Source organism: Setaria viridis, chromosome 2 (genome assembly GCF_005286985.2).
Source record: "Setaria viridis chromosome 2, Setaria_viridis_v4.0, whole genome shotgun sequence".
Taxonomy (NCBI): Eukaryota; Viridiplantae; Streptophyta; class Magnoliopsida; order Poales; family Poaceae; genus Setaria; species Setaria viridis.
In genome coordinates this window covers 2,157,678-2,170,363 of record NC_048264.2, presented here as the reverse complement: position 1 = coordinate 2,170,363, position 12,686 = coordinate 2,157,678, and the positions used below count along the sequence as shown (strand labels likewise).

General features: G+C 51.8%; 2 protein-coding genes across 2 annotated transcripts; one reads left to right on the top strand and one right to left on the bottom strand.

The window, feature by feature from the left end:
- The first annotated feature begins 2,379 nt into the window (after positions 1-2,379).
- Positions 2,380-6,106, top strand: LOC117842306 (putative xyloglucan glycosyltransferase 10). Its single transcript, XM_034722700.2, has 5 exons — positions 2,380-3,700; positions 3,811-4,119; positions 4,213-4,503; positions 4,604-4,717; positions 5,198-6,106. Exons 1-5 carry the CDS (start codon positions 2,933-2,935, stop codon positions 5,819-5,821), a joined length of 2,106 nt encoding a protein of 701 aa, XP_034578591.1. The 5' UTR covers positions 2,380-2,932; the 3' UTR covers positions 5,822-6,106.
- Positions 6,107-7,498: 1,392 nt separating this feature from the next.
- LOC117842095 (AP2-like ethylene-responsive transcription factor CRL5) lies at positions 7,499-12,212 on the bottom strand. Its single transcript, XM_034722446.2, has 9 exons — positions 11,455-12,212; positions 10,837-11,362; positions 10,430-10,512; positions 10,260-10,268; positions 10,034-10,122; positions 9,785-9,858; positions 9,580-9,630; positions 9,388-9,464; positions 7,499-8,611 (listed from the first exon to the last, which is right to left on the bottom strand). The coding sequence occupies exons 1-9, from the start codon at positions 11,789-11,791 to the stop codon at positions 7,914-7,916; spliced, it is 1,944 nt and encodes a 647-aa protein (XP_034578337.1). The 5' UTR covers positions 11,792-12,212; the 3' UTR covers positions 7,499-7,913.
- Between the last annotated feature and the right edge of the window lie 474 nt (positions 12,213-12,686).

Below are 12,686 nucleotides of genomic sequence, written 5' to 3'. Positions count from 1 at the left end.
CGATGCCACATCAAACCTTCGAAGGCGAATTAGGAGGACTAAACATGAGTTAATTATAAAACTAATTACACAGATGGAGGCTAATTCACGAGATGAATCTATTAAGCCTAATTAATCCATGATTAGCACATGTTTACTGTAGCATCACATTGTCAAATCATGAACTAATTAGGTTTAATAGATTCATCTCGTGAATTAACCTCCATCTGTGCAATTAATTTTATAATTAGTCTATATTTAATATTTCTAATTAATATCTAAACATTTGATGTGACATGAATTTTAGGAGTGACTAAAATCCAAACGCCCAGTCTGCCTGCCTCTACCAGTTGAACTATGAAATGACATTTCACAGGACATCATGATCCACTGTTCCCTGCCGCTGCAAAAAAAAAAAAGTAAGTTTCCTCTGTATATTTGCACAGTAACAGGCGCAGTAAAAACTTGTATGCACTGTCCAACTGGCAAGTGGCAGCCGAAGCTAAAGCCTCTGCAGGACAGTGCAGTGGAGTAGAGGCTACAGTACTGTGCTGTGCAGCCATCTTCTCATCACGGGACTGGAAACGCAGTAGAGTAGCATAGCAGCAGATGGACGAAGCATGGTGCAGCTACGGCGACAGCTGTAGGAGCCCAGGAGACGGCCGGGAAGGGAGGGCAGGGCAAAGGCGAAGCAAGTGCGCAAGCTGGACTGGCCGTGCGTGGGTGAGGGTGACGCGTCAGGCGAGCGGAGGACCGAGCCAAATTAAAGGGCCTGCAGCTTTCGCCAGGAAATCGCAGGGGAGGGATCGGATAAGCGATTTGCGACGGGTGCACGGGGCCCGGCGGCCGCGGTCATGCCCGGCCTCGCCGGAGGCCGCCGCTTGTTGGTCACCTCTTCTTGGCCGCGAGACACGCGCCGGTCGACGCCGCGCCTGCGCATGCAGCCGCCAACGAACCGACGGCAGGAACAGCGGAGGCTGCGGTCTGCGGAGCAGCCGAGCAAGGAGTACGCACTGCGCGCCGCACGCTCTTTCTTCTGACCGGGAGACATTGTAGGGAAAAAACCATCGCAACTACCATAATTAGGTTTTTTAAAAAAAATTAGCTCATTCATTCATTCAAATAGTATTTTGTTTTAGAGTTTACAATGGCAAGGATAATACATTACCGGTACAATCTCGTACCCATTCGTTTAAAAAATACATTACTAGTATATAAAATAAGCAGCTTAGTGGCATTTGGATACGATGTGCTAAACTTTAGCAGGATCACATTGGATGTTCGGATGCTAATTAGGAGGACTAAACATGAGCTAATTACAAAATTAATTGCACATATGGAGTCTAATTCGCGAGACAAATCTATTAAGGCTAATTAATCCATCATTAGCAAATGGTTACTGTAGCATCACATTGTCAAATCATGAACTAATTAGACTTAATAGATTCGTCTCGCGAATTATACTCCATCTGTACAATTAGTTTTATAATTAAACTATGTTTAATATTCCTAATTAGTATAAACATTCGATGTAACAGGTGCTAAAGTTTAGTATGACGTATCCTCTTGCTCGACCTAGCCAACAAGCGAGCCGGCTTGCATGAACAAAAGCATGGAAATAAAACCATTCGCTGATGTTTTGATGTCAACGATAATAGAACCCGTAATGGATCTGTCTTAGGCAACAGCATTCAATCAAGATCACACAATCGGATTGAAAAAACAACTTGCTGAAACCTTCCACCCAAGCAAGATTGACGGAAGAAAGAAAAGAAAAAACAATGCCCATCGGTGATCACAGGTCTTTGCTTATGAATAACTTCTCTTTAGAAAAAAAAACACATCGTATCGTCAGGAACTTGGGAGCAACCTTCTAACGGGCCTTATGTTTTGCTTTCGTGCAAGTCATAGGGATGGATCACGCAGATTTAAAGAATATTTTTTTCCACTTAAATTCATCGTATAGAACCTTTTTTATAAGGCGGAGCATTTTCTTTTTTTTTCATTTTACATGGGATTATCTAGGACCATTAAAACTTGACTTACGCATAGCCGGTTCTGAGCTGCATTAGAACAAATTGTACATTCTTATGAAGGTTGAAAGTTTTTTTTTTTTTGAGATTATGGTAAGCATACAAATATACAATGGAGTAGGTTTAGCGCGGCGCAAAAAACTCGTGACCCTGGTGACGCTGTAGGCGGGGTGAGAGTGGAGGTGGCGCTTTTGTCAACTTGTGATGGCACCATGAACAACTGAGAGCAACAATGCTCACCATGGAGAATTGTGTGAGACTCCGGTAAAACCCGTCAGAGTACCGAAATTTGTGTGAGACGGTGGTAAACAGTTAGTGAGTTAGAATAGGCAAAAAGACGAGGAAAGGAAAGCGAAATGTGTAGATTTAGAATGAACGACGAAGTTCTGGAAAGAAAAAGAAAAAAAAAGATTGATGAACGACGAAAACGGAGTATGGCATTTGGCACCGCGGTTTACAAGATCCAGCTCATTCTTCTGCCATCCACAACCCTGGCATGCACACGCTCAATGCCTGACGCCAACGCAATTGCCCCAAAAGAAATGGCAGACGCCATCGCCTTAAATCCTTGTCCTCTACTCCTCTCTCCCTCTCTCTCTCTCTCTCTCAGACGTGTTGAGCAGAGCAGAGCTGTTCCTTGCCCTGTAGGCCTGCCTTCTTCCCCTTTCCCATCTTCACTAGCTAGTCACCTCGTCTCCATCTCCGTCCCCGCATTCTCATCTGCATTGCAGCGTTGAAGCTTGCATTGCATTGCACAAAGAGATTGGCGTTGGAGCTGGGTGAGCTCAAAAGAAGGGGAGCCCCAGGAATAGCGTCGCTCTGTGTGTGTCACTCACTGTGCTCGGCGTTGCTATTTTGGGACAGAGGCGGGGAGCCCGGCAGCGGGGGAGAGGGAGCCGGGTTCTCGGGCCGCCCCGTCGATGGCGCCGTGGAGCGGCTTCTGGGGCGCCAGGGCCGTCCTCGCCGGCGGCGACGCCTACCGCGGCGGCGGCACGCCGGTCGTCGTCAAGATGGAGAATCCCAACTGGTCCATCTCAGAGATCGACGCCGACGACGAAGATGGCTTCTTGGCCGGCTACGGCGCCGGCGGGCGGAGGAGGCGGAGGAGGGGCAAAAACGCCAAGCAGATCACCTGGGTGCTACTCCTCAAGGCGCACCGCGCCGCGGGCTGCCTTGCGTGGCTCGCCTCCTCGGCCGTTGCGCTCGGAGGCGCCGCGCGGCGCCGCGTCGCGGCCGGCCGCACGGACGCCGATGCCGCCGACGCTGAGGAGGAGGTGCCCGCGACCGCGCCAGCGCCCGCGCCGCCTCGGCGTTCCCGGCTCTACGCGTTCATCCGGGCGCTCCTCCTGCTCTCCCTGTTCCTCCTCGCCGTCGAGCTCGCCGCCCACGCCAACGGCCGCCGCCTCGCCGCGCCCGCCGCCGTGGCCTTCGGCGCGCTCCACGCGGCGTGGGTGTGCTTCCGCGCCGCCTACGTCGCCCCGCCGCTCCAGCTCCTCGCCGACGCCTGCGTCGTGCTCTTCCTCGTCCAGAGCGCTGACCGCCTCGTCCAGAGCCTCGGCTGCTTCTACATCCACCTCAAGCGCCTCAAGCCCAGGCCCGTCTCGCCGGCATTGCCCGACGCGGAGGACCCCGACGCCGGCTACTACCCCATGGTGCTCGTGCAGATACCAATGTGCAACGAGAAGGAGGTGACAATGCAGCATTTTCCCCACTTGCAATTGCGCCTAAAAATGCAATTTTTCAACCAACAAAAGTTCTAATTCTGATCAACTACTGTTTAATGCTGTTTTCCATTCAGGTGTATCAGCAGTCAATTGCAGCGGTCTGCAATTTGGATTGGCCGAGGTCCAACATCCTGGTGCAGGTGCTGGATGACTCTGATGACCCGATCACACAGGCATTGATCAGAGAGGAGGTAGAGAAGTGGCAGCAGCATGGTGCGCGCATCGTGTACCACCACCGCGTGCTCAGGGAGGGCTACAAGGCCGGCAACCTCAAGTCGGCGATGAGCTGCAGCTATGTGAAGGACTATGAGTATGTGGCAATCTTCGATGCCGATTTCCAGCCTTACCCTGACTTCTTGAAGCGCACCGTGCCGCATTTCAAGGTAGCTTGAGGTGAATTCAGTACTTGAATCATGTGAATTCTGCGAATTATTAGCATTCTGATGATTGTCATGTGCTGCATTGGTTGGTTGCAGGACAATGAAGAATTGGGGCTAGTGCAAGCGAGATGGTCATTTGTGAACAAGGATGAGAACCTATTGACGCGGTTGCAGAACATTAACCTCTGTTTCCACTTTGAGGTGGAACAACAGGTGAACGGCATGTTCATCAACTTCTTTGGGTTCAATGGCACAGCTGGGGTGTGGAGAATCAAGGCTTTGGAGGATTCAGGGGGCTGGATGGAGCGGACGACGGTCGAAGACATGGACATCGCAGTTCGTGCGCATCTAAAAGGCTGGAAGTTCGTCTTCCTGAATGATGTGGAGGTACCGTAGCATGCCGAATTGCTTGCAAATTGCATGTGCTAGGATCAAAGTGTCTATTCTGAAATATTGTTGTTGAAGAGTTTATTTGATCACTGTGCAGTGCCAATGTGAGTTACCGGAGTCCTATGAGGCTTACAGAAAGCAACAGCATCGGTGGCATTCAGGCCCAATGCAGCTGTTTAGGCTGTGCTTGCCAGACATCATTAGATGCAAGGTATTACCAATCGCTACATTCCTGCTCCATAATTTGTGGTATCATTTGCCACCAAGCTCGCAGATTTGTGCTTTTGAATTTTACTCAGATATATAGTAGCTATATATAATGTGAAATGACGAATGTTTACATATGTGTGATTATATGCCTTTGTTTATTTGCTCTCTAGAAAAATGCGCCTTCATTCAACTTTACGGATTAGATCACTATAAATTTCTTGGCAATTTATTTTTTTTATCAAGTTCGTTGAAAATTGTCGCATAAATTTATCGACAAACTTGGTCATCTATTTGCTCTCTAACAAAATAGAAAATGCGCCTTCATTCAAACTTTTTCAGATTAGATCGCTATTAAATTTCTTGGCAATTTTTTTATCTACTTCGTTGAAAATTGTCATATAAATCTATCGACAAACTTGGTCAAACTTGGCCATCTAGTTCATCTTTGTCCTAATGTTGCCCGATTCTTCTGTGGTTTCAGATCGCCTTCTGGAAGAAGGCCAACCTGATCTTCCTCTTCTTCTTGCTCCGCAAACTCATCCTGCCCTTCTACTCCTTCACGCTCTTCTGCATCATCCTGCCACTGACAATGTTCGTCCCCGAAGCCGAGCTCCCGGACTGGGTGGTCTGCTACATCCCCGCCCTGATGTCCTTCCTCAACATCCTCCCATCACCTCGATCCTTCCCCTTCATCATTCCCTACCTCCTCTTCGAGAACACCATGTCCGTGACCAAGTTCAACGCCATGGTGTCCGGCCTGTTCCAGCTCGGCAGCGCCTACGAGTGGGTGGTGACCAAGAAATCAGGCCGGTCCTCGGACGGCGACCTCGCCTTGCTGTCACCCAAGGACCACCGCGAGCAGCAGCAGCGGCCGTTGACATCGCCAGTCGCCGCCGGAGCGAGGAAACAGCCGGCGCTGGCGAAGAAGAAGAAGGAGAAGTACAACCGGATTTACAAGAAGGAGCTGGCGCTGTCGCTGCTGCTGCTGACGGCCGCCGCCCGGAGCCTGCTGTCGAAGCAGGGGATGCACTTCTACTTCCTGCTGTTCCAGGGCGTCTCGTTCCTGATGGTCGGCCTCGACCTCATCGGCGAGGACGTGAAATAAAAATCGAATCGTAGGTGGCGTAGAGGGAGACGATGGATGGATGAATGGATCATGGATGTAGATGTAGGTTTGTTCAGGGTTTAGGATCTAGGAACTGAATACGTGCCGGCATGGTGAGGATTGGTCCTCTGAATTCTCTTAGGAGCTGTAGATATAGCTCTCTGTCTCTCTCGATCTCTGTTCTTGGCTTGTAAATTCTCGTAGCTGTTGTTCAGAGGTTAGAATCTCGATTCTTTTGTATGAAGCTGGTGATGGTGCTCAGTCACAGTAGATTTGGTAACCTGATGTGTGTGAGGGTGGTTGTTGGCTGCGTCACCTGCATGCATCGGCATTGCGATTGCACGGGAGGTAGACGATGATGGCCACGAGCTGTGGGTGACGTCGTGACAGGGGTGAGCGGTTGCAGACTTGCAGTTGGAGCTCTGAGCCGTGATGTGCAGTGTGCAGGGGCAGCTGTGGCGGTGGTCGGGTGAGATCATCCGCCTCACATGGACGCGTCAGGTTGTTGGTTGGTTGGTTCGCGGCTGGTACAAGTTCACTCATTCGATGCATTCACTGTTGAATTCTTCTTCGTGTGTGCAGTTGCTCATGTGCTGCGTACTACTGCTGATGTACCGCTTCTCGAGACTCGATATATAAGTTTTTTTATTGATATATTTAGTAGGTTTTATCTCAAATTTTAAGATAGCATCCAGATGCTCGCGAGAAATTCTCTGGAATTTTGATTGTGCAAGGTGATTCTGTTCTCAATCACTCCACATATTTCCAGTGATTTGTGCAGGATGGGGAAGAAGTGACAAATTTCTGGGATTCTCAATGCACACTCCCATTTTAGCTGTAATTTTGTGGAGTGGTTCAAGATAGCTAAAATTTTTGGAACTTTAGTGTTTGATGATTTTTTCTAAGGTTGAGAGAAAAGATATATATGCAGTTTTCACATGGGCCTGTTCGGCTGAACTTGTAAGCCATGGGCCTGTTCGGCTGAACTTATAAGCCGGCTGAAAAGTTCAAACGACTAATTTGTTGTGAAAGAAAAATACTGTTCGGTGGCTGATAAGCCGGCTGAATAAGCTAAAGCGAACGGGCCTACAATTTTGAGAAATGTCACTCAATAAATTGGTGTTTTTTTCCTGCACAAATCGTCCTATCTTCTTGTTGTCGCCCAGTAGAGCAGCTGATTAAAAGACTAATGTTGTCAAATTTAGAAACGGTGTCTTTTTTTTTTGATATATTGATATGCAAGGAAATATATCTTATAATATATTTACTGGGCTTATGGTCGTTGACCAGCCCAGTCCAACCAAAAAGGTTTAAGCCTACTCGATGGGCCAGCCCAGTTGAGGCCCAGAAAACATTGCACAACTAATCACACAAACAGACAGGACTTGCTCCTTCAAAAGCCGTTTATCACAGCCCAGTTCACAGTTCAGTGACCGGAAAGTCAAGTATTATGTGATTTTGTCCTAAAAAATAGTATTATGTGATTTTAGCAAGAAATAAAATGTTCGCGCAGGTGAATTTCCGATGAGTTTGCATCCAGACCGACATGTCAGTGTCACAAAGGGGAGAAAAAAAGGCCGAAGAACTCGATCAGGCGAGGCAGAGGCACATCATAGTTTGGAGATGTGAATAAGAAGACAGTAGCTAGTGAGCAATCAGCTGTGAGAGGCTATCACATTAGTAATCAGTTTTGGATTATATATTTTGGAGGAGATGCACATCATCTCCGGCCTCCATATTACAAAACCCCTTCTCCTCCGACCCCGTCGCCGTCTCCGTCGCCGGAGCCGGAGAAGAAGGAAACAGCAGAGGCGGCGCCTTGCGTTCTCCTTTTGTAACCTCGAACGATAACCTAGCTTCACTAACCAATCTCCCCATGGCTAATGGCTAACTAATTAACCCGCTACGCTCAACCATCTAGCTAGCTAGCTAAGAACCCTAAATTAACTAATCGATCAACAAGACCGGTCGGACGGCGACAAGCCGCCGGTCGTCGGACGCGCGCGTCCATGGGTGCCACGGGGAACGCTTACGTGGCGATCGGGAAGAAGTGCATGGCGCGCGCATGGTGGGACCCGCAACCGTGGGCGGATCAGGCGTCGGTCCAGGCGGCGAAGACGGGCATGTGCGCGATGGACACGGCGGCGGCGGCGCCCCTGGCCGACGCCGGGGACGCCCAGGAGCCCAGCGGCATGAGCGGGCTCATCATCGGCTTGTTGTTGGCCGCCTGTTGCTGCTGCTGCTGCTGCGGCGCCGGCGGTTTGGAGAAGAGCATGGAGAGGCCGCCGCCGCGGTCGGGGCTGCCCTCGCGGGAGTTGCCGAGGCTAGTCACCAGCGACGACGCGCTGGACATGGGCATGTGCTGCGCGGCGCCGGCGCCGTGGTGGCCGCCGCCGTCCGCGGCGGTCACCAGGTCGTGGAGCACCGAGAAGGCCTCCGCGCCGGACAGCACGTCGTGGTGGTGGTGGTGGGCGCCGTGGCCGTGCTCCGCGGCGGCCAGCGCTGCGGCCACCTTCCACGTGTCCGCTGCGGCGGCGCTCCCGTTTGCAGCCTGATGCGCCGCCGCCGCCAGCGCCGCGGTTGTGACACCGCCGGCGCCACCGTCGGCGGGGGCGATGGCGGCGACCTCGTCGTCCTTCTTGCGTCGCGCGAGCTCGCCCGGCAGGAGCGTGTTGCTGGCCATGATCTTGTCGACGTCGTAGCGCGTGATGTCGAAGTTGGTGACGGCGTTGAGGCCCCGGAACTTGATGGCGGCGATGTCGTACGCCTCCGCCGCCTCCTCCTGCGTGCCTGCGATGAGCACCATTGTCAGCGATGAGCACACACGAGACACGACGACTCCATGCATAGCTGACGACAGCACGTAGCCACGTCGGCATCATCTTCCATGATCGATCGATGCATGGAGGAATGATCTGAACAGGAGAAATCCATGGGCATGATGGGCGCGGCATGCTGATGGCGGTCAAAAGCTATGGCCTCCCAGCGCGTGCGATCCGCGACAGTGTAAAAACAAGGAGCGTGTCAGCCTTATGCAAAAGCTCCCATCCCCGCCCCCCCCCCCCCCCTCCTCTCTCTCCTCTTTCTCTCTCTAGGAATCACACATGCTGATGCAGGAGGCAGAGGGCCATGCCACAAAGCGAGCACAAGTCTAGAGAGAGAGTGGCATGCAAAAGGAAATGAGAGGAGTAAAGCAGGAAGACATTCTTTGGCAGGGGAAGAGAGAGGCCGGGGCGCCATGATTGGGGGCTAAAGCTTTGCGTTCCCATACGACTAGAGCACGCATGTGTAGATGAAAATGATGATGGCGACAGACAGGGCTCCGCCTTGTACCCTCCCGGCATGACAGCCTCTGCCCTTGCCCTGCATGCACGGTGCTCAGCTCCATCGCCATGGATCCAGCTGACCTACTGCATCTACCTCTGCATGCTCTCACTCTCTGCATGGCGATCGAGCCGAGCTCATCATGGACTCGACGAGCTACTGAGGCTTTTGCATAACTGAATGAATGAGGATGCAGAGATGATCGAGCAGATGGAACCAAGAACGGGAAGGAGGTTGCATACTGAAGGTGCCGAGGTAGAGGTCCTTGTTGCCGGAGACGCGGCCGATGCGCGCCTGCCACCGCCCGTGCTGGTGGTGCCTGCAATATTTGCATCAACCACAAAGAACAATATGAACAAACCCTCAGTAAATTTCCTACACTTTTTTCAACAGTGTGTGTGCACAAGTGTGTAAACGATTCAGAGTTTTCAGACCTTGTGACTCCTCTGTACATCGACGCGCCCCGTGAGAAACCGCTGCTCTTCCTGCAGTGTACACCCAAATGCCCATCAGTTTCTTCAGATGATCGATCACTATAGTCGCTAGGTCAAACACTCAAAACTGTACACGTTCAGATAATGACCTGCAGGCAGGTGATGTACACAGTATGGTAAAGGGACACGAGCGTATAGTAAGTACCTCCTGAGGTGCGCCACGTACTCCTGCCTCGTCATGTTCTTCATCTCCTCCAGCTCCTCCTGGTAGTCCTCCAGCTGCATTGCACAACCAGCAACCACATTTCTGTTTAGTTTTTTTAATCTTATTTTAAGCACGGTCTCGGGTCAACAGTCAACACTGTCGCTACTACGATTCTACGAAGTTACCATGGCTGTGCCAGGGTAAAAAAGATGAAGAGCTAGCTGAAGCTGAGGTGAAGTAGAGAGTTACCGGGAAGTTGATGTGCGTGGAGGGGCCCCAGTACTTGAGCGCCGCCAGGTCGTAGGCTCTCGCCGCCTTCTCCTCCATGTCGTACCCGCCTAACACAGCCACGGAGTCACACTCAGCCACCGAGAAGTTTTTACCTTACCCAATGCAAGCGACTTTTTTTTTTTTACCACGTACTACGGCACTCAGAGTGTGCAGATAGAGTGAGTGCCAGCAAAGAGGTGCTTACCGAGATAAACTGCAGCGTGACAGGCAGGTAGCCGTACGTGTAAAATATTCCGTTCCGGTCCCCAGCCACAGCCGTGTTGGTTCACCAAAGACAAACACGCACACCAGTTTTTGATTAGCTACTAATCGCTGGGCTTAACTCGCTAATGACTGTTCTTTTCAAATGTTTACCTTGCCTGCCCTTCCTGGTCTGGCCTTCCTTCTTGCAGCTGTTGTCCCACAGGTGTGCCTCATACCTCCCCGTCCACCTATGCCTGCTTAATTTCATCGAACTCGTCGGATTAATTAGCACGAACACGCGAGTGATTTCAACAGTTTATATGGAGTCGCGTGATATATGGAAAATAGAAGACGCGTGACGACCAGTACGGTGGTACGTGCGTGTATGTGAGCGTCGTTCTTGTAATAAAAAAAACTTGATGGCACGAAACTAATAACCTAGTAGCTAGTAATGCACGAAAGTTGTCATTTAGTACGTGGCCAGTAGTTAACGATTCGAACACATATGCTAAGGACGTACGTGCCAGGGATGAGATGAGACTCAGACTGAGACGAGACGAGGAGAGGGCGATGTGTACCTCGTGACGCCGCGGTACTGCGACGTCCTCTGCCCGAACGTGTCGATGGACTTGCGGTGGTGGACGGGCTGCTTCTGCCCGGCGGCGACGCCGCGCTTCCGGCCGCCGTCCACCATCGCGCCGGCGCCGGCGGCGGCCACCATGCCGTACTCGCCGGGGTGCGCGGTCACGCAGCTCGACAGCGACCCGGAGCTCATGGACAGCGCCAGCGCGTGGTGGTGGTGCTGATGCCCCGCGGCGGCGGCGGAATGCACGCCGCTCTCGGCCGCGCTGGCGCGCGCGGCCACCCAGCTCGCCATCGCCGTCGCGGCGGCCGTGGCCTCGTCGTCAGCCACGAGCGCCGCCGCCGAGGGCCCGCCGTACAGGTCGGCGCACGGCTGCAGGAACCCGTGGTGGTGGCCACCAGTGCCGGCGCCACCGCCGTAGTAGTAGAAGCTGGAGGCGGCGGCGGCGGCGGCGGCGTTGTCCAGGCTCAGCGCCATGGCCTGCGACTGCGCCGCGCCCAAGAAGTCCTCAAGCTTCGGCCCTGCCGACCGACCGATCAATGAATCAATCACACGCATACATGATCGACGAACAATCCAAGAATCCAAGAACTGGATCGGCAGCACAACATACCGTGGTGATCTTGATCGCTTCGCCGGAGCGCCTCCATGATGCAGAGGGAGCCGTCGGACTTGAGCGGCATGGACGCGAGCTGCGGCGTGTAGTACGACGGCGCGCTGGCGGCCACGGCGGCGGCGTCGCCGGCGCCGAGGCCGAGGCCGTAGGCGGCCGCCGCCGCGGTGACGGAAGGGAAGAAGAGGCCGTGTTGCTGCTGTTGCTGGACGTGGTGCTGGTGCTGCTGGTGGTCGTCCATGGCGGAGGTCATGTGAGGCGACAGCGAGAAGCCCAGCCAGCCGCTCGCCGCCGCGTTCGTGCCGTTGCCATTGCTGTTGCTGCTATTATTGGTCATCGTGTGACGAAGCTATATAGCCAGGTAGCAGAAAACAAGACAACTAGTGGGAGCTAGTCGAGGATCGGATTAATAAGCTTGCGGCAATTGCGATCGGGGAGGACCAATCATTGGGGAGCACGCGGTGCAACGGCACGCCCCGCCATTGCCGCGGTGGTCGAGGGGCTTCGATCGAGAGGTTGCTAGCTAGGTGATGAAGCGAGCGGCGGAGTGTGAAGTGGAGAAGAAGTGGGCAAGCGTGCTTGTGCTTGCGTTGCGTGCGCGCGCGTGGCTTTAAAGAAGCAAGGGAGTCCAGCTCCAGCAAAAGGAATGACTTGCTCCCACATTTACACACAACATCCAACCACAAAAAAAAAAGAGGGGGAGGAGAGGGAGGGAGAAATGCTTGGACTTGGATAGATAACATTCTCTTCACACATGCCTCAGCTCATAGGGATCTGTGTAGCCACTAGCCACCCCTCTCTCTCTCTCCCTCCCTCTCTAGTCTCTACGATGTTGTCCTTGCAAAAAGTAAAGATCAAGGACATCTCTCTCCAATATATCTCCTTAATGCTCCTTAATATTGATAATTTCTCGTGCATGTGTAATTAGTATAACTAGTCCAAAAACTGTGCTTCCGGACTAATATTTTAAAAAGCTACTGTATTTGAAAATTATTTAGAAATTAAACTCCTATCCAATAATCAAAATTGTTTACCTACTACTCTCATTTTTTCAATACTTTAACATAATACTCATATAGATGTGTACTTATCTTTATCTAGATGTGGTTGATTTTTAGTTAGTAATTACTCTATACACTTTTTTCATCCGCATTCATACTTTGTTTCATTTTGTATCGCTGATAATTTGAGTCTACCGATTGATGGACAGATATTTTAATTTTTTGTGAGAA